We start from the raw sequence: 20,923 nt of genomic DNA on the forward strand, positions 1-20,923 counted from the left end.
ATCTAATGAAGCTTTGAAATAATACTTTGTATTTTGGAGATCACAATCTCATTATAAATTCAGTATAGCTTCAATACACTATGAAGTTGTATCAGTTGAGTTCCTAGGCAGTCTCTCCTCAAATTACACATAATTAATGGAAAAGTAATTTATAAGTCATCTAAGATCACACACTTACAGAAGGAGGACAGTCAGCCCTTCATCTGACTATTAAGTTAATCGCTGCAAACACCAGTGGTACAGAAATCTGTATTTAGTACTTTCAGAAGAGTGACATTCCTTTGTTTTCCTATCGCTATCCTCACACCTCCCAAAGATCAGATAATTGTAGCACAAATAGTAATATGGCAGTGAAACGCCATTACTGTACTAACTAATTTTATACATAACATATAACCTCTCTACCACGGCTTTTAAAAACATTTATTTCCCAAAGTGGATGATTTGTGGCCTACTGTGATAATAATTTATTAAAACACAACTTAATGTAATATGAATTGTAACTAGTACACAGCGAACAAAAGATATTGTTTATGTCTTTCAAAAGAGAAGGTTTTCTTACCACATATTTAACCGCACTTATGAACTGGTTGTGGAATAACAGATGTTGGGTTTCATCCTCTGGATTTGACACAGTGTAAAGCATTCCACAAATATTACAGGAAATAGCACCAAATCTCTTCTGTCCTCCATCCTATAAAAAAAGAAAAACAACAAAACCAAACCAACAAATAACCCACAAAACAGGTATTTATCAATTCCTTGCGCGGTAAATACAGTTGAACAGAACTTCCATTGAATTGGATATCCCTCCTAATAGCATATCTTCTGGAAATTCAACACAAAGGCTAAAACGGGGTGAAACAGGAGAAACAACAAGCACAGAATTTAGAATTTCATCTTTCAAAAACCCATATACCCTTAAAAGGCACAGGCATCAATCCCAAGACAAACTCCACCTAAAAAAACTACCTCCACCCCCATAACTTCTGAACAAATTACTTTTATTTTATGACATACGAAGAACAGAGAATTCTTCCTTCATTTTCCCATCTGCAGAAATATAAACATCTTCCACAAAGAAAATTCCCATATCCAGCCCCACACTATTTGGTTTTCCCCACACTTCTGCTGCTGCTTGTCTTTTGGTTGTGAGCTGCTTTGAGGTAGGCCACAGGTGAGCCATTTTCCTGAAAATCTGGAAGGGTATTATAAAAAAACAAAAGCTATGGAAATAATCATTAAGATCAGCAAAATGCCTGCAACAGCTGATCAATACCAAATCTTTCAAGGCAATTTTTGAGACACCGTATAGCAGCTACACTGCAAATGGAAAATCCTAGTACTCATGACCTTCTAGGTTATCCTCCTACTCTGTATGCAACCATTACCAAACTCAGGGCACTACTCTACCTATTGCTTTATGTTTATTCATTAAAAGTGTTATTAATTTGGAAACATCCTCAGATTTCAGAGTCAGTGCCTAAAAAAGAGTGAAGTACCAGGTGCTGGGGTTGCCTTTTGCAAAGAGCAAAAGAATACCAGTTAGGATGAAATCCCTAGCCAAAAATGCATGTTTAAGTTACCGCTTAATGCTCAAACTACTTTTTTTTCTCTTCAACTACATCTGGAAATTGAGCTTATGTAAGCAGCAATAAATGTCACTTTTAATTTATTTAAACATACATCACAAGCAATAGAGAAACAAGAGGTTATTCTATTCTACTCTAAACCAGTACACTACATGAGGAAAAAAAGATTTGAGGGTGTTTCTTAACATTAAATTGATCTGTGTGCGCAATTTGCAAGGAAACAGATCACATGAACTGAATTTTACAGAAGTTAGCATTTTGCAACACAGAAGAAGTATTTACAAAACATTTTCTATTCCTTCCATCTTCAAAGGCATGTCTAAGAGCTAAACAACAGTTCAATTCTCCACACAACAGCAACTTATTTCAAAGAGACATTAGTGCCATCTAAAGCGTAGGTATCAGTTTCTTTCCAGGAAGAAACTAAAGGCACAACAGGCCAGACAAACTCAGAGTTGAACATCTCCTTAGGAGCACATCTATGGAACTCAGCCAAAACAAAGAAGCTGAATCTAGGAAGTCATTGCTTTAACCATACATCAACATATAGATTCCTACTGTATACAGAAGGAGAAACAGGAGTACATTATGTTTCTGAAGGAAAAGGGAAAGATGAACCCTGAGGTTAGATTTGTAAAGTCAGAATAAGACAAGCTTTTTAAAAGCGCAAAAATCAAACCTAACACATTTTATTTCACCTGCAGACCTCCTCTAAAGCAGCAAAACAAAGTACCTATTCTAGCCACCAAAAGATACTGCATTTCAAGGGTTAATACCTGAATGATAAAAGGCAGTACAGCTGACTATCTAGAGATGAACCAACTGAACCAAACCTAAAAATCCTATCTTGAACACGGAGAACATAGCCCCTATATCTAGAGGAGGGTAAGTGAAATGTACTTTGATGCTTGGAATATATGCCAAGAAACCCCACCATTTAAATTAGAAAATCAGCTACATAAAGCAAGTCTTAAGTATTTGTACTGCAGTAAGTCTTGTAAAGTGGTTTCTGTTCAAATAATGAAGAAGCTCAAGGTATTAAACTAACCTGTAAGTTTACTAACAAAAATCTCAAGCCAAAAAAAACCTAGTTATGTAGGAAGTCATCAGAAAACTCAAGGCAAGGATATTCTCAAAGTTCTCTGGCTTCCTAGCTCACCCCATCTTGCCTTGTAAATACATATGCTGTTTTGCAAGTTTCCAGGAATAGATTACTCCCCTGGAATAGTACTGCCATATTGTATTTACAGTCAGACTTTCTCAGATGTTGCTGGTATCAGTGGCTTCGAGTTTTGGGGGGAGATTTTCCCTTTGGATTTTGTTTTCTAAGGATTTCACAGATACTACTATTTTACACATATTCAGTTTTATCAATGGGCTAACAACATAGGTTAATATGAAAACCCTGTTTCATGAATTATCAAAAAAAGCACACTGTAGTACCTAAAGCAATCTTTTGAACTGCACAGCCCTGATAAATGTGGAGTACAGCCTTTAGGAAATATTTTACAGTCTCCTGAAGACAAGGAAGAAGATTTTTGCATAACTGAAGTATTATTTCAAAGCCACAGCACAGGACATAATACTTCAGCCAAAAATTAAAAGCAGGAGCTTTAAAATCCAACACAGACTACAACAACAGAAAAGGACATGCAAAATAAAGTAAGGAATTATGAAGAATGCATTTTTGTACTTCAATAAAACATCTAGAGGATCTGACTATTTTTAAACTGATGCCATTGCATAAGCAAAAGTGGAAAGGGCATGCATCCAGAGGAAAAAAGTCCCAAATCATAATACTGCATTAAAGCTTGCCAGACCTTCCTAATGGGAAGAGCTCAACAACAACCAACCAAAAAAACAAAACGAAAAAACTACAAAAAATGCTGCCAAAAAACCAGAACAACAACAACAAAAAAATCCCAAGCCAAGCAAAACAAACCCCGAACAAAACAAAACTGAAAAACCCCAAACCCCAACAACCTAGGAGCACCTTCTGTATTATGAGTAAATATAACTAGGATTTGAAAGTGTAGGGGTGGAATCTTCTCAGCAAACATCAGATACTGAAAAATAAAGTGCTGACTTGTCACAAGTAGAAAAAGATGCAAGAGGTTTGGCACTCAGAATTTACAGAAATGTTTTTCAGATGAATATTCAAGAAAATGTGGGGTTTCAGGCAGAAAAAAAACGTGTTACTCCATTACAACTCAGTTTTCTAAACAATAACAATAAAGAAAAAATATACTTTCATTTCCTAAGCAAATTCTGCACGTGTAGATGGCAATTAAGCATTCCAGCACCTCAGGCAATCCTCAAGTACAGGATATCCACTGTTTCAAGGCTAACTGTAACTGAACATTGAGACAACACTGCCTTAAATTCAGAAGGCTTTCTTAATTCTGTGTTAGACAGAAAGAAAAGTCTTACCAATATCTTCTTTGAGAAGGTGCATGTCTCCTGATCCTCCATATGTGCAATAAGGAACCCTGCAAGCAAAAAAGGCATTTGGTGCCTCTGTAGGAGATGAAAAGGGGCCTTTTTTTTTCTTCCTTTCTTTTCTCTCTCTTCAGGCACAGATTAGGTCACCTTCGTCTTGATTAGCTAGTATTAGTTAGAGGAAGATTGTTTTTTCCTCTTCTCTAGTCTTTTCACAGAACAAAGAATAAAGCCCAGCCAGAGAAACAGGCAGGCTGGAAAGGAAATACAAGAAGTGCAGGAAGAAACAACACAAAGATTTTGGGGCTCTCCAAAGAAAATTAAAAGGTCAAAGAATGCTATTTCAGTGAAAAATGCATTCAAGACTGAAGCTGATGGATAGATCCCCTTGCTGACCAGGAGGATCAGAAGACATGTCCCAACTCAGAATAAAATCCAGTCTTCATTTTGAACAAAAAACCCAAACCAACCAAGAAAAAACCAGCCCGTCACCAGTGCCCATCTTCCTAAAGAGCTATTCTAACAAAACCAACTCGAAACTTTCAAAGCTGTGATGTTTCTAGTTTTACTTAATATACTTGAAAAATGAAAATGGAGGGTCATCACCCATCACGAAATTGTATCTTCACTAGTCATTGGCTAAAGCAAAATGAAAAACAATACAAAGTAAGAAAATAAATCTGCACAATATTTATGATGGACAGGTTCTTAACCTATATAAAAATATTAATCAGGAATATCACAGAAAGTGTTCTGATGAGCACAGGTTTTGGCTCAGATAAGGTTAATTTCCTTCACAGCAGGTGCTGCGGTGCTGTGTATTAGATCTGTGACCAAAGCAGGGATGATAACACAGGGATGTTTTAGCTATTGCTGCACAGTGCTTACACAGCATTCAAGGTCTTTTCTGTTTCTCACACTGCTGTGCCAGCAAGGAGGATGGGGGTGCCAAGAAGCTGGGAGGGGACAGAGCCAGGACCAACTGATCCCACCTGACCACAGGGCTATCCCACGCCGTATGGCATCGTGCTGAGCAATAAGAGCTGGGGAAAGAGGGAGGAAGGGGAGGGTGTTTGAAGTTAATGGCATTTATCTTCCCAACTGTCACACATGATGAAGTCCTGCTTTCTCAGAGAAGGCTGAACACCTACAAGCTGATGAACAGTAGTGAATGAATTCCTTAATTTGCTTTGCTTGCATGCACTGCTTTTGCTTTACCTGTGAAACTGCTCTCCCCCATCCCACTTGGGGGCAATGAGGGAGGAGCTGCATGGTGCTCAGCTGCCTGCCAGGGTTAACCCACAACACAATGTTAGTGGCCTTGGGGCCTGAATTCCTGTAGCAGCTCCCAGCTAACGTTACAAAACATTCCCACCTCCCGTCAGGACAAAGGACACCACTTACAAGCCACCTGAATTTGCAAGACTAAGCTGGGTTGCTGCAGTGAAGAAGAACCGGGAAGAAGTGATAATAAGGAAGAATACCATCCCTGTAATAACAGAGCTGTCCCAAAGGGCACCATTTGTGTAGGAAGAAAAGTAACTGCTCTCAAGTACCAAACTCCCTCCCTTATGCTTACACAGCAGTCACTGTCTCGTTTTCACTGGGCTTACAGGACAGGAGAGAGGCAGTGCTGAACTAAAGAGAACAATGAGAGATTGCCCAAAAGCCATTCTCTAAATCTTCAGAGAAATTGCCTAACCAGACTATATCAGTTTAAGGAAGAAAATAGCAACTTCAAATGATTGCGATGCAAGTTTCTTCAGGCTCATAAGAAATCACTCTTACACTTATTATTTCCGCTAAGGGCTGCGTTTTCACCTTAAATAAAAATATTTATTTAATAGATAACCTATTTCAGTCAAGCAGGAAACTGTGTTCAATTTTAATCAAAATATATGTAAAGAAAAATTCAAGTATAATATCCAAATGTGTAAACTGGATCAGCATGCACATCATATCCACATGTAGCACCAACTCAAACCTAAGAATCAAAAGCACCTTCCATCAAGCAATCCTGATCCATGCACTTGCTGATACTTATAAAGATCAACTACATTTAATCACATTTGCTAGCATCCAGGCATTAACTCAGAGCTCTAGAAAGGCAAAATAGGTCTCCATAACTCTATACTATCCTTCTATCACTTTGGTGATTTGTTTTCACTGTTCATTCATTTTATATATTTTTTTCTAAAACTGATGACTTATTTTCAAGATACTAGCCAGATTCAAAGCAACAGACCTCCTCAAAATGGAGTAAGTGTCCCTGTGCTTCACAGGTAATTATTTAGGACGTTCCTTTGTAGCATTAATGCTTTTATGAATTCTTATTTTTATGGTCAAAATTCTGTCCTAGGTCGGACAGGCAAGCAGAATTTTTACAAGATGAAAACAACTGACTTTCCTTGTCTTGGTTGTACAGCATCTCTCCTTTGATCAAAACTGAAAACATGTGCTTTGTGCATTTATATTTCTATTTCAGAAGTTAAAAGAACAGATGATTTCATATTCAAGTTCCTGTATTTGCAAATCACATTCATGTAATTGCAAAGTAAAGAACAATTCCAGTGCATTAGTCTATAAAGCTTCCTATGGAGCTTCATGCAACCTGCTGACCTACCAACTGAACTTCATTTAAATGAAGTGTAAGGGGCGCAGTTCACAAATATTCAGAACAGACTATTCCATCAAACACTAAGTCACGGATTTGGAATGCAGTGGATTTTAAGCCTCGACCTTAATTTCTTTCCCGCAAAAAAAGAGATCATACTCTCCTCAGTCTGAGCCTAAGTCTTTGCATGTCACTTCAAACACCATTGTTTTCTGGCACTGTTTGCTTTATGAAGTTTGTTGGAATATTAGACTCTTTGCTGTTCTCAGCTGAAGTTCCATGCTCTGAAGAGACTTGCTTTTTAAGATGTGTGACAGCAAGCAAATCTGAACAGAAACAACCCATCGTTTGACTTAGATGTACTTCTACAAAATGAAGATAATTTTATGTTTGAAAGTTGCCCAGATAAATAGATGATGTGTACCAAGAAAGACTGGTGCAAGTGCAGCTACTAAAAATTTCTTCTACGAACAGAATTTGTGTTATTTCACTTCTCTTACAGCCAAACAGCCTTAAAGCTTGTAAAGATTATATTACTTAAGAAAAAAAGAAAACTAAGCTATTCATTATAGCAATCATACGGGAGGAGGCTAAGATACATCTTTAAGGATTAAATATGAAAAAACCAAAGCATATTGTGAAAAACAAAGCCCAGTTTTACCATAACACCTCTCTAAATATAGCTCAGGGACCAAAAAGATTAGAATACACAGACAATACTGTAACATTCCAGATTCTGAGCCTCAGATACCGCAAAGAAAATTAAAAAGACAGGTGTCAAACGTACATACAAAAGACTAGGAAAATTCAGTAGTAAAAAAGCAGCAAAATAAAGATACTGCATTATGTGACTAGTCAAATAAATAATTAGTTTTTCAGCTTTGGTTACAAAAAGAATAAAGGATTCTGTACATACATTAAGATGGACTGGCTTGACAGATCTGCAAGAGAATCAGATTTCACACTGGAGAGCCCAAAATTGCATCTTTCAGGCATTTAATTTTTTTTTTAAGCTAACAAAGTGCTAATTAAATGTCTCTTGCTAAGAATAAAAGCATGACTTCCCAACTTTGCTCAAGGTAAAGAATAATGCAACTGCTTCTCTTAACATGCCAGACACTTAAAATAAAAATGATTTCTAGCTATTAACTATAATTTTGTAGACACTATAAATGCTAATTTAAGTGATTCGACCTTGTGTAGTGAGACTGCTCTCCACATAGGAGAAATTTCAATTTCAGCAGTTTTTAAACCAAATTCATAATTTCTCTGTTCTCACAACATAAACACCTTTGAAAATAATTACAACTACTAATAGAAAAATAAGCCCAGCCATTCTGAAGCCACATTTTAAAAACTCACCATTGTTTTGCAAGCAAAACTATTAATTACAAAACGTACCTTATTTTATTACATGCATTTATTCCCCAATCTTTTGAGTATTTGTAAGAGGAAAGTCTAGTACTTTAGAAATGAATTTAGCCACTTTTCACCTCCAGAAGCTGGCACAAACTATTCTAAATGTAACTGCGTCTCATCTCCACTGTAATCAAGGTCAAGGTCAGTATTTTACAAAGTGGCTTACCTAGTGATTTGGGTTCCTCTCTCTGTTTTGACAAAAGAGCAGTTTTCCCCAAGGTAAAAGAACAACAGACCAATACCTTATCTAATGTTTTCTTGGTAAACTGAAATACCAATAAAAAGGATTAAAATGCCCTTTCCACACAATAAAAAGCCTACTCTGAACTCAATGAAATCAAAGTGAATTAGATTTGTATGAAGTGCTGAAATATGCAAGATACTGTGAAGCTGTTACTTGCACATTCAGAAATTAAATACAATGCTCACTTGCATTTTCCAGAAATACACACAGAAAACCACAAACTAAGTCTCTCCCATTCTTCCTCATTTTCCCCATTGCTCTTCATCAATGACCCTTTCTTTAAAATTTTGTTTGGTAAATAACTTTTATTGTTGTATACCTAAAGAAAAGATTACTCTCCTAATTCTAGCTGAATACAAGGATACTACCAGCATAGTAGTCAGTAACTTGCAAAAATTCTCTTTGTATAATAAACACTGCAGAGGGCTACACAACCCCTCTTCAGTAGCAAAGCAGGAAGTTCTGTATTTCTTCTTGTCAAAGATCCTAGCAACTTTTCAGCCAAGTTCTATTACTGTGTGAGTAAAAATTAAGTTACTTTTACAGAAATGAAAAGGGATATTCTTATAGTCCTTTTAATGTAGTTAAAATATTTAATAATTTATTTTAATTTTGTTGGTAAAATGAATTTCAAAGAGGCAGTAACTGAAATACTTCTTAAACGTTAGACACAGTTCAGTTATTCTGCGGCTGGGCATTCACATGCCTAGATTTGTATGTGCCTAGATTTGTGTAACTTCAGGCAAATGAAGGATATATTTATAAATTTAGTTCTAGGAAGCTCTAGTTTTAAAATATTTCAATATGGATATAAGACAGTGTTCAGAATTCACTTGGTTCTATTTCAGTAAATACTTCCATGTGTATAATCCATGTATTACATGAAAAAATTACGATTTAGTAACATCTCCAATTATATGTATGAGAGGTATAATTTCATAAGAAACTTGCGTCCTTCCTAATGGCCTGGATTCCTCTCCCTCTCTAGCCTTTCATTTCTCAAGGATTAGCTGACATGGGGGTTATTAAAAACACAAACCAAAACAACTAAAAACTCCAACTCTCTCACAATCAAGTTGTGTGATTCTACAAGACGACAGAACAACTGTGTCACTCCCTTCTCATTTTGCATTTTATTGTTACCTGTATTTTGTAGCTAACAGTCAAAAGGGTAAGAATAAATAACCTAACTGGTACTGTTGCTTAAATACTATGGTAAAAATAAGTGCATGCACTGGGAAATCTTTAAGTTGGTCTCAGAACAATGGACACTTTAAGGACACAGGAACAAATCTGTTGGTATTAATTTTGCACGCAATCTACCAGATACATCTCCTCCTATAAATCTGAAATTTTAAGAAACTGATAATTTACACGGAAGTAAAGACACATTCACTCTCCCTATTTTCCAAGAACAGCCATTCTATTTAGAAATTGCAGAAATTTATTTTAACAAGAAACATTAAACATTAAGGCTTGCTGCCACCAATCTCCCATCAACACTGAATGGCAATTTAGTACAGGTTCTACTTTTACAAGTCATTTACAGTGGTGGTAAGTAGTATGAATAAGTAATGATTTTTAGACAAATTTGTTAAAACACAGCACTGCAAATTCAGAAGTAATTTCTTCGAGAAGCTATAAGCCTTACTAAAAGGGTATTACTTACTGTGATCAGCTGCTTATCACCATCTTTTCCTGCTTCTTTTAGCTTCTGAATATGTTCCTCAGATGATGGCAAGTTACTGCATTTTGATGCTAATGAAGGATTTGACAATGGAACCCTTGAAATACAAATACATTTCATGTTAAAAATGGAACTGCTTATACACATCATGCTAGATATTCAGAACCACTGTGATTAGTACAAACTTTACCAAGATGCTAATCCAAATTACTTACATAAAACACAGTCCTGTATATTTTTATCTGCAATTCAAATGGAAAACGAAGGAAATAAAAGGATTAATCAAAAAACACAGTCTGTGACTAGCCTAACTACAAGAATTTTTTGGTTTATGAGGAAAAAATTATTATCAAGTGGGTCAATTAGTCACAACCATTAGCACCAGCATTCAAAAGAGGAACTTCCAGAGCATGACCAATGGTGTCTAACGCTATATATTTCCAGTGTAAGGTTTAGGTATCATACATCAGGCTGCTAAAGCAGACCATGTAAATACATTCTCACAAATCTAAACCAGATGTCAAATCCTTACAATTAAAACTTACTCTCTTCTAACAACTGACAGTGAAGGGAGGAAGAAGAGGACCCAAGGAATAAATGCATGGGTATCACTGCAATCTCACTGAGTTTAAATTTCCCCTTGTCACAGCTGAGAGAAAACACTGGAAAATACGTCACCAAAGTCATTCTATGAACTTGCTACCGTATTCAGGGGAAAAAAATGACATTTATTCCAGGTTTGGATAAAACTCGTGGAGATTGCCAAAGCAAAACACACACAAAAATACACATACTTCAATACATACTAGATATTTACATATTTTCTGTTTCTGAGCCAAGTAAGGACACAGGACCAAACGCTTAATTGTGGCACCTGCTGTAGCACAGGCAGCAGGTTAATCCAGAGAGCTTTTTAAAAAATAACACTCTTGCCAGACACTTTTAAAACAGTATTTTTTGTGTTAAATTAGGGTTAATTATTTATTCCTTTCATGTGCCCTAAAATTTGCATTAAGTAGCTACTTAAAGGTTTGCCTTTTCCTACAAAGCCCTAAAGAGAGCTACGTCACTGTTGATGTGCACACAGATAACAGATTACTCTATGTTATGGCGGGAGTACCACAGAAAGAATGATGGCTTAAATCTTGGACATCATAGAGAAAGCAGGGTAAGAAAGGTCTCAAAATTAAAATATATATTCAGATAATAGTAAAGCAATAGGAGCCTGTTCAGGCAGTAAAGGTAATAAATTTAAGTTAGATACCATAAACCTGTTTGACCGTTGAGAATAAAAACATGAAAAATCGAAGTTATTGTAATACTTATCAATACATTTTAAACCACTCATTTAAGTAGTTTGCATCTACCTTCCTTATCCATCTTCTGTGAAGTTCCATAGTAGTTTAGTTTTTCAACATGTACAAAGGAGTTGGTTAGTCAGAATTGTTAATGGGGCCTCAGAGAGATGTACTGAAAATTAACCTGAAACATTTCTTTTTGTCCCCATTATGAATATAGAAAGCAGTAACAACACACTGACCACTGCTACTGCTCAAGGTATCAGATACAAAGAAATTTTTGTCTTTAGCTTGTAATTGACTAAAACCAGAGTCTATGCCAGGATTGCTCAAAAAACTGTAAGTCAACGTGATCAAGGCTAAAATGCAAACCTGAACTGTAAGACAAACTTAGTACTAAGAACTTTTTCTTTTTAATATGGCTGCTGACACCTTCATTTCACAGCAATCATGAAATTCCAAATTAAATCCCCTCTTCCCCACCTAAAAAGATTTCACATGTACAAGACTCCCATAGTTCAAGGAGTAAAAAACTCCAAACCTAAGTGAAATAATTCAGCAAGTGAAAATCATGTGGCAAATCCTTCCCTTACTCTCTGGTTCCCATCTGAGGAAGAGACCAGTAAAAATGTTTTTCCAACTCTGTTAAATAATACTTTTTGAAATAAATGCACAGCTAAAAATATCTTGATGATTTCCTTAGCAAAGCAAAAACATCCCTTAACAATGGGGTAAAATGAAAGTCTGTATAAACAAAGGACAAGTCACTTATTTGAAACTGAAAACTGAGGCTGGGAGACAACAGTTTTGTAATAAATTCTCTCATAACTCTATGCAAGGTTACTGCAATTTCCTAATGTATGAAATACTATACCTGTTCTCAGATTCAGAAGCTTGACTTGTAAGTGATGTTTGCATCAACTGCGTGGGAGCCAAATCTACAATTAATCAAAGATCGTAACTTCATTATAAAGTTTTTAGTTGCAAAGGAAATTTGAGTTACACAAACAGTGAATTTCAAAAAGCATATTCAAGACAACTTTGCAATCTGTTCATGGCCTAAAAAAAAATTCAAGTTTGAGGCAGTATTCGCATTTTTCTCCTGGTATACTTATTAAAAAAAAGGCATTTTTCTCCAGCATTTTGACAGCAATTCTGCAGAACACTTTGCAGCAGCTAAACAAGGCCAGCAGTAAACTATATAGGATTTTAAATATGTTTATACTGACACACATATATAAATAGCTGTATATATTTTATCAGAATAATAAATGTATAGTATGCCCCCCCTGAAGCATGTTCTACAACACTTAAGAAAAACACTTTAAAGAAAAACAATCAAGAATAACAAAAGAAAGAAAAAAATTTTTTTTTTAATTCTCCAAGAGAAATTAAGAGTGTTTACCCTTCAAAAGTATCCTACAATGGCAGGAAAGAAACCCCAACTATTTAGTTAAGCTAAATAATAGAACAGTGCATTCGAACTAAGGTTCAGACTAAGAAAATACACCAAAACCCCAGAACAAACCCCTCACCACTAAGAACAGAAAAAAAATTAATGAAAAGTTAGTGACCCACTGATAGTATTTCTTAGTCAAATGTACTTCAGTCAAAACATTCACATCACACTCATCATAAGCTTTCACAAACTGCATTCACGTGCTGATAAATGAAGACTATGTAATAAAAACAGGAGAATGATTACTGAAGTAATAATTTGGTTAAGATCAAGTAGAAAAATTTAGAAGAAATGCAGATACTTATTCAAAGTAAATAGAGCAGAGAAGTAACAAAAACCAAGCCAAGAGAAGAAGCCAACTGAAATATGGAAGTTCTACTGCTTTATTACATGGAATAGGAAAGAATCTGGTTGGGTTTCCCCTCTTTCTCACTGCACAGCCCAGAGAAAAAAATACATTTTGGTTCAGTACATTTCAGCTACTCAAGTGGCCCTGGGTGTCACACAAAGCCATACAAAACCGCCGGTCAACAGCTCCACCCCCAGAAGTTCAGCTGTGTGCCAGCTACACCTTACTCTGTGAAGCACTCCTCTTAAAGGGAGACTTATGCTTCCCACAGAACTGATCAAACCAAGTGGAGAAATTCATACTAGACAGTTACCTTGAGGTTCACTTTCTCTGGGTTCTTTTTTCAATTGTTTTGGTGGCCTAGGAGCTGTAACACACTTTACTGGAGAACTTTCTGGACTTGATTCCAAATGTAATCGAAAGTTCTAGGCAAAACAGAAAACATTAAATAAAAAAACATGCAAGCTATCCAATGTCTTTAACCTATTAACAAAACCAGTCATTTAACTAAGTATTAACATGCTGAATACAGCACTGGTTTTCTGATTCCTGTGTTAATTTAAGCAGACAAAGTGCAATTGATTAGCTAGTCCATGTTGAACTTTGTGGTATTGATTTTGAAAAAAATCTTTTTCATTTTATATATAAGCTTGTAAAATATTTCCTATATAACAGAGTTTCCTTAAAATCCTAAATTTTAATAGAAACTCATTCAGATAGGGAAATGAGAGAGAAACAAGTGCTCTCCTAATACACCTTTGCAGAACAAAGCAGCTATAGAAACTGAAGGCACAAAGAAGTGTCCACATGAATCTGTACAACCTTTGGCTCCAGCACAAAATTTTACTGATCAACATTTAGTTAACAACAGAATCTAGGAAGGTAAAATCGATTAATTTTTCAGTTTACTATCACCCATCTATGACAACGCAGCAGTAAATCTTTAATACATTTGAAAATTTCAGATTACTGTAAAAGAAAATCAGTGTTAAAACAGTTCTGAGCATGGATTCTCAGAAAACAAAATAGATTTAGAACAACCTCCCACTGAACAACATAATTAAAATAACTTACCTCATCTGGTCTTGGCTCACATAAACGTTTTGTCAAGTTAGGCAACAAACCATTTTCTGCATCTTTCCTTGTGGGCTGTTTTGTTTCTAATGTCACTTCTTTAGCTTCAGCTCTTTCAGATGAAGTATTTGATTTCTCCTGCACACAAGTTGTACTTTCATTCTCAAACAGTCTTGTTGACAGCTTGCCTTGTGCCTTTGAAAGCTCTGCTTCTGCAGCCATTTGACTTGCCTCTGAAACTTCAGGGAAATCTTTCAGAAAAGGAAGCTTGGGGGCATTTGGAGAATTTGAGTTACTTTGCTTCGTGTTACTAGCTTTCAGCAATTTAATTTTGGTCCATTTAGAGTTTTTGTTTGAGGAGTTATTTCTACCATTCAGAGTACATTTGACAGGCATTGCTTTTTTGCTAGGGAAAAACCGTTTGCACTGAGTACTTTGACTGGGTTCTTTCTGAGTAAGCATTTCACTTTGCTGTAACTGCGTGTCATCATGCTTTTCCTCTGTTTTGCTATCCTCTGCATTAGGGGAATCTTTTTTCACTTCTACTGTATCTGACTCAATCTCACCTGCAATTTCTTCACAAAGTTCAAGGATGCTCACCCTTTTAGATTTTGCATCATTCTCTGGTTGATCAGCCACATTTGTCTCACTTACAGATGGCTGTGGAGTATTTTTTGGTTTTGTACTGGCTTTTACGGTCTGATGTGTTTGTTGCTTTTCCTTAGATGCTGTAGAATTTGGCTTAAGAGAATCAATTTCTACTTTCTTCGTGTTGCTAGAATTAGGAGATACAGGGCCTGTTTGGTCTTTCTTGACCTCCTCAAGACTCTCATCAGGACATGATGAGGACCCTTGAAGACTGTGCTGAAAGCTACTGGCATTATCTTTTTTATTGCCTGCTTTACACTTTTTCTCTTTCAGAGAGCTGGTCACTTCTCCGTGTATTTCTTTATCCTCGTTTGTATTGTTTGGCTTTATGTTTTTCTGTTCCGTTTTCCCTCCAGCAGATTTCAGTGGTTTTGCTGCAACACTGTGAGCCTGTCTTTTTGCCTGGCTACCGTGCTTAACTTCCAAAACTTTTTCTTCTTTAACTTCTCTGCTGCGCAGGGATCTTGCTGGAACATGTACATGTGTTAACTGCTGCAGTCTCTGTGATCTCCTTGTTACTGGCTCGTTTGGTGCAATTAAGCATTTTGACTTAGGAATTTCTTGCACAGATTTTTTCTGGCATACCTCCTTTTTTTCTGCAGATTTAGGCTGCTGCTGCTGGACTGTTTTGCCAGGTATTGTTTTATTATTTGAGTTCAATGCTGATGATCTTGTAGTCATGCGTGTTACTACTTCAGGTTCATTGGTGTTATCACTGAAAGATTCAAATAATATTTTTTTCAGCATCCAGAAAGTAGAATTTGTCATAAGATTCTTTTCATTCCTCCTCTGCCTCTTTTTTTCTTTTCTTTTTAAAAAACACTAGATCTTATACACTCAATAGTTTTAGAAGAATTTGCCCTAGAATTGTTCCAGAAAGGAGCTCACTTCCACCTGGTTACTCTTAAGTGTTGTATTTAATGTTATTTATGCATTGCAAAACTGAACAATGAACCCCAGATGAACGCTTTTTAATATGTCTAGCAGTTTTTAATCACTGATACTTGTGACTTTCAAATGAAGTATGAGCTTAGATAATATTAAATTTATTTTTACTTCAGAAACGTTTTTGAAGGAGGTCTTTCTGGATTTCAAGACACTTACATGCTTCCACAGAAAAATCCTGTAGCAGACAGCATACATAATGATTTAAATCTGATCTCCCTTCTAGCACTATTTAACTATTTAGCTGCATCTTTAACTCGGATTCCCCCTGCTTAGATTGTTTCTGCACTAGTGTAGTCTATCAAGATAACACGAAACAATTACGTACTTTTTTTGTCACTGACCTGTTTGGTTTGACAGAGGTTTTGAGTACAGTTTTCTCCTGCACTGCACACTGATTGGGCTTTGATTTATTTGAGCCATGTTTTGTATCCGACACCTCTTTTTCCTTCTTTGACAAAGATGGTTTGCTGTTCTTGTCCAGCTTTGGACGTTTAGCAGAAGGCTCTACTAATGTAGACTTCCTTTTCTGAGCTGCCATTTCTGTAAAAAACCAAGTGACTCAGCTTTTAGATTCTTTGTCAAATATCATAACTTTTCACTTTTATATATTCACTTTTCCTTTTATAGCCAGATCATGGTGTGATCAGAAAGCAAATCATCAAAGCAATCTCAAACCAAATTATACTTATTTTACTTACAGGTTTTTACAAAAGGCAATCGATGTTTAGGCCAAAGTAACTTATCAAGGTGTGCCAAGAGCATTCCTTATGCATATGCTTACAAACAGGACGTTTCATGCCACCTATGAAGAACAGAAAATGTTCATGCAGTAAACACTTCATTAACTTCCTTCTCAGACTCTGAATTCCCACCCTCTTCCATCCCCTCAAACAATGCTTAGCTTTAAAGTTTCATTGATAAGGAACTAAAAAAAAAAAAAATCCAAGCCAACAACCAACCAAAAAACAACTGGCAAATTTTATTTCCTATTTCCATATCCAACAATTTTTGGCACTTTGCTGTCTTAAACACTACACCCTTTTACCTTTCGAAAGGTGGCAGATAACAGTACAATTCAAAAACAAGTTTCTCAGCCTTTCACCTTTTTCCAGAAAATAGTGTGCTGCTCTCTTTCACAGCCAATAAGAAAGTGGGACTGCTGTCAGTCTTGTGCTTCACAGTGACAGGGAATAAATACATTAGACTCAGTTACCAAGTTTTGTGGCTGCTACAACAGAACTTCACAGACATTAGCAACCACCTACAACTGTTCCTTCTAACATGACTTAAGCTACAAATCAAGAGATGGAAAGCCTAGAAAGTAGCATTATGAGAGATATTTCCCTTGGGCAGTTAATGTCTTCAAGAGAACTGAAATGATGTTAACGATGCAGAAGTTACTCTGCACAAGAGTCTGAAAACTAACAGAGATTCTTGGTAAAAAAATCTTCACCAGTTTGGCTGATCATCCCTTTCATATACATTTTTGACTTCTGAAACTTTTCAGTTCCCTTATTCAAAGACACTGTTACTGTATTATGGCATAGATAATAATTGCTCAATAAAGTTTCAGTAATAACTCTATAAAATTTGTAAAAAAAAAAAAAATTTACTGGAAGACTCAGTGGTCAGAACCTCCACATCACCATTTTCAATCAAGAATTACCTATTAATTTTTGTTACTGACAGACTTACAGCTTATATACAGATTTCTATGAAACTACATTGCTTTTCAAACCTTAACTGATCTGATGTTAAATCTGACAGATTTTTAAGGTCAAACAGGAACAAGTCACCAGTTGTGCAACACAGACCAGACACTGTCAGTTCATTACAACTAAAGTACAACTTCCAGTATTGACAAATGAGTGTCTTTCTCTAATAATTTGAAAGACACTTATGTTAAGTTCCTTTTAATAATTAGTCATTATCCAAAAGGAAAAAGTAAACAACTGCACTTTTTCTTTAGACTTTATATTGTCCTTCACCTCATTTTTCATTTATCCACTTACGAAAGCATTTCTAACCATGTAAAACAGGTAATTTTATTAAAAAGCTGATTGAAACTCAGATTCCAGACACCAGTGCTGTCTTCTGACCTCCTCCTTTAAAGAGGATACATGACAAAAACCCATATTTGAGGTATATTTTTTAAATTCTACCCAGGGAAGAAATCACTAACAGCGCTTTTTGTGGTGCTATTTTCACGTCTCTCCCTAAGGAACAGGTAACAGAATTTCTGTGCCTACATTCTAATAGCTCATGAGCTCCATAACATCTCACACGCCTATGGGTTTCCACCAGTCAAAGAAAATCTGTCAGAGCTGCGGTATGGCCACTCATCCTGAAAATAACAGCCCAGCTGCTGAATAGGCCTTTGGTCTCTTAGAGCACAATACTGACCCTCAGAATCTGAGAATACCATGACACACACTGTGTACACCTGGACCTTTTTCGGTTTTTTCCAGACATGACATGGCACACTCACAGAAGACTTTCAAGTACAACACAGAAAGTACAAAACTTCCCTCACTGGCACTCCTCAGGAAACTACAAAATACACTCTCCTCCCACAGAGCTCTTGAACAGTAATTTCTTTCCTACTAACACTTTGCACAACAGAGCAAAGTCTTTTCCAGACGTTCCAGAACTGGCAGTCTCTGCCCTGGAGAAGTCACCCTCTAGTAAAAGCCGGATTATGGAAAGCAGGGAAGACACACAAGTGCAGAACAAACTAGAACTCAAGCAAAGGTTTGATGCAAGAATTACAGGGGAAAAAAAACGGAACAACAGAACAGAGCAATCAAAAACATCAAACCAAAAAAAACCCAAACCGACAAACGAACAAAACAGAGAAACGCGAGTCTTACAGCCTCCGGTCCTTAAAGCAGGGGCTAAGGCTGGTTGCCCACCTGCTGGACAGGGCACGGCGTCTCGAACCTGAGACGTCCCGGCTAAGGGCCACGGCAGCGCCTGGCAGCCCCTACGGCACAACTCAGGGGGAAGGGAAAAGAAGGGGAGGGAAGGGCTGGGCTCCAAGCGTGGCCCGGTGTCAGCCGCCCCAGCGCCCCGCAGTGACAGCCCTCCTGGAGCAGGGCCTGGCGGGGAGCCCCCGCTCCCGGCCAGGAGCTCCCGCGGCCCGGGCCGCCGGGGCAGGGCGGGGGTGCCGGGATGAGGCCGGACGCCGCCGGGCGCCCGCTCCGGTTCCCGCTCACGACAAGGCACGGCCGGCCCGCTTCCCCCGCGACAGCGGCGGGCAGGCCCGGGGAGGAGCCGCCGCCGGGCTCTCGGCCCCGGACGGGGCGCACGGGGGTGACGGGGCCCGCCAGGACACGGGTGGGGTGGGGGGGGAGTGCGGGGGAGAGCAACTTCCTCGGGCCCCCCCGTCCCCCGATTTGCCGGCGGCCGCTTACCTCGCGAGGGTGTCAGCGACGTGCCGGGGCTGGCGGAGGCGGCGAGCCCGAGCCTCGAACCCGCCCACAGCCGGGCACCGCCGCGGCACCGCCCCGTCCCGCCCGCCCCGCCGCCGGCCCAGCCTCCCCCGGCGGGGACGGGGCATCTTCCGGCGGGAGTCGGAACGGGGAGGGCGGGAAGCGGCGTGGTGCGCGCATGCGCAGTCGCCTGTGTGAGGGCGTCGCTGCCGTATGGGAATTCGTTCAGTAAGGAATCCAGAGACGGTACTAATTAAAACATGCATCTAAGGAATGGAGGATGCTTACAAGAGCATATATTGACAGAACAACGGGGAATGGCTTCAAACTGAGAGAGGGTTGGTTTAGGTTAGGTATTAGGAAGAAATTCTTTACTGTGAGAGGATGAGGCACTGGAACCTGTAGCCCAGAGAAGTTGTGGATGCCTCGTCCCTGGAAGTGTTCAAGGCCAGGCTGGATGAAGCTCTGAGCAACCTGCTGTAGTAGGAGGTGTCCCTACCCACGGCAAGGGGATTGGAACCAGACAATCTTTAAGCTCCCCTCTGGCGGCGATGTCCCGGTGGCTCGGCCCACTCGCACTGCTGGGTGCCCGGGTGGGTTGTCCGAGCCTCGTCCTTTGCCAAAAACAAGGAGGGAAAGCGGCGCCACGTGCCATGGGGCCAGTGGGGACAAAGTGACCGCGCTGGCGGCCCGCGCTGTGTCAGTCAGCAGCTGACACCTCACAGCTGGCAGCCGTAGTGAAATGAAAAGTGAAGAGTCGACTTGAGAGGGGACCTTGGCAATGTATATAAACATCTAAAGGGTGGTGCCTAGAGGATGGAGCCAGGCTCTCCTTGGTGGTGCTAAGCAGTGCGACAAGAAGCAATGTGCAGAAACTGATGCACAGGAAGTTCCACCTGAACGTGAGGAAGAACTTCTTTACTGTGTGGGTGACCCTGCTCTGGAACGGATTGCCCAGAAAGGCTGTGGAGTCTCCCTCACTGGAGATACTCAAGAACCATCTGGGCACAATTCTTTGCCATGTACTCTAGAATAACCTTGCCTGGACAGGAAGGTTGGACCAGATGACCCTCTGTGGTCCTTTCCAACCTGACTGATTCTGTGTTTCTGTGATTCTGAGTCCCACCAAGTTCCTGGTGGTATTACAGCAGATGTGCTTGCAGCAGCATTTCCTCAGAGTTTGCAGACCCCTTCTCACAATTATGTTTGCAGACACCTCTGAAGTAGGTTACTCAGCTGCTGCTCGGCGGTGCAGGTGCGCAGACAGCTGCCAGCCCCCTTGGTACAGGTGTGTCATGGTGCCAGTGTATGTCACTTGGGTGTAAAGCAGGACAGACGCTTGCTTGTCTGTGTCAGGGAGATTAAAGAGGGTTCTTGGGTGTGTCTTGGTCCTGTGCAGTGTCCACTCCTCTCTCCAGAGCACTGAGTTCACCCAGAGAGCTGCCTGCTTGAGTCCACTTGTCCAACTTGTTTTACTTTCCTAAGTTTGGCAGTAACTCTGAATGTGCCAGCTAGCTCTTTTGTTCTGTGTACTCTGCACAGTGTTTCACAACTCATTCTATAGCGTAACCACCTATTTGTGATTTTTGCCAGAGTCTGGGATATTTCAGTCCTTGATACACTTGTCAAGTGTTTATACCTCACCTAACCTTACGTCATGGCTTCTTGGCCTCGGGATATTTCTGTGTCTGAGCCTGTTGTCTACATTGGCAAGTTCTGAA

At 38.8% G+C, this 20,923-nt stretch overlaps 1 protein-coding gene across 2 annotated transcripts in view; it reads right to left on the reverse strand.

The window, feature by feature from the left end:
• Positions 1 to 19,279, reverse strand: part of ESCO1 (establishment of sister chromatid cohesion N-acetyltransferase 1) — a 33,681-nt gene extending 14,402 nt beyond the window's left edge. For both annotated transcript variants that reach the window (XM_039569981.1, XM_039569985.1), the window contains exons 1-8: positions 19,185 to 19,279; positions 16,470 to 16,573; positions 16,113 to 16,311; positions 14,176 to 15,538; positions 13,415 to 13,526; positions 12,168 to 12,231; positions 9,978 to 10,092; positions 563 to 694 (exon numbers count right to left, since the gene is read on the reverse strand). In XM_039569981.1, coding sequence (XP_039425915.1) covers positions 563 to 694; positions 9,978 to 10,092; positions 12,168 to 12,231; positions 13,415 to 13,526; positions 14,176 to 15,538; positions 16,113 to 16,309 — 1,983 coding nt within the window. In that variant the 5' untranslated portion in view covers positions 16,310 to 16,311; positions 16,470 to 16,573; positions 19,185 to 19,279. The remainder of the gene's footprint in view (positions 1 to 562; positions 695 to 9,977; positions 10,093 to 12,167; positions 12,232 to 13,414; positions 13,527 to 14,175; positions 15,539 to 16,112; positions 16,312 to 16,469; positions 16,574 to 19,184) is intronic.
• Between the last annotated feature and the right edge of the window lie 1,644 nt (positions 19,280 to 20,923).

The sequence above is a fragment of the Corvus cornix genome, chromosome 2 (genome assembly GCF_000738735.6).
Source record: "Corvus cornix cornix isolate S_Up_H32 chromosome 2, ASM73873v5, whole genome shotgun sequence".
Taxonomy (NCBI): Eukaryota; Metazoa; Chordata; class Aves; order Passeriformes; family Corvidae; genus Corvus; species Corvus cornix.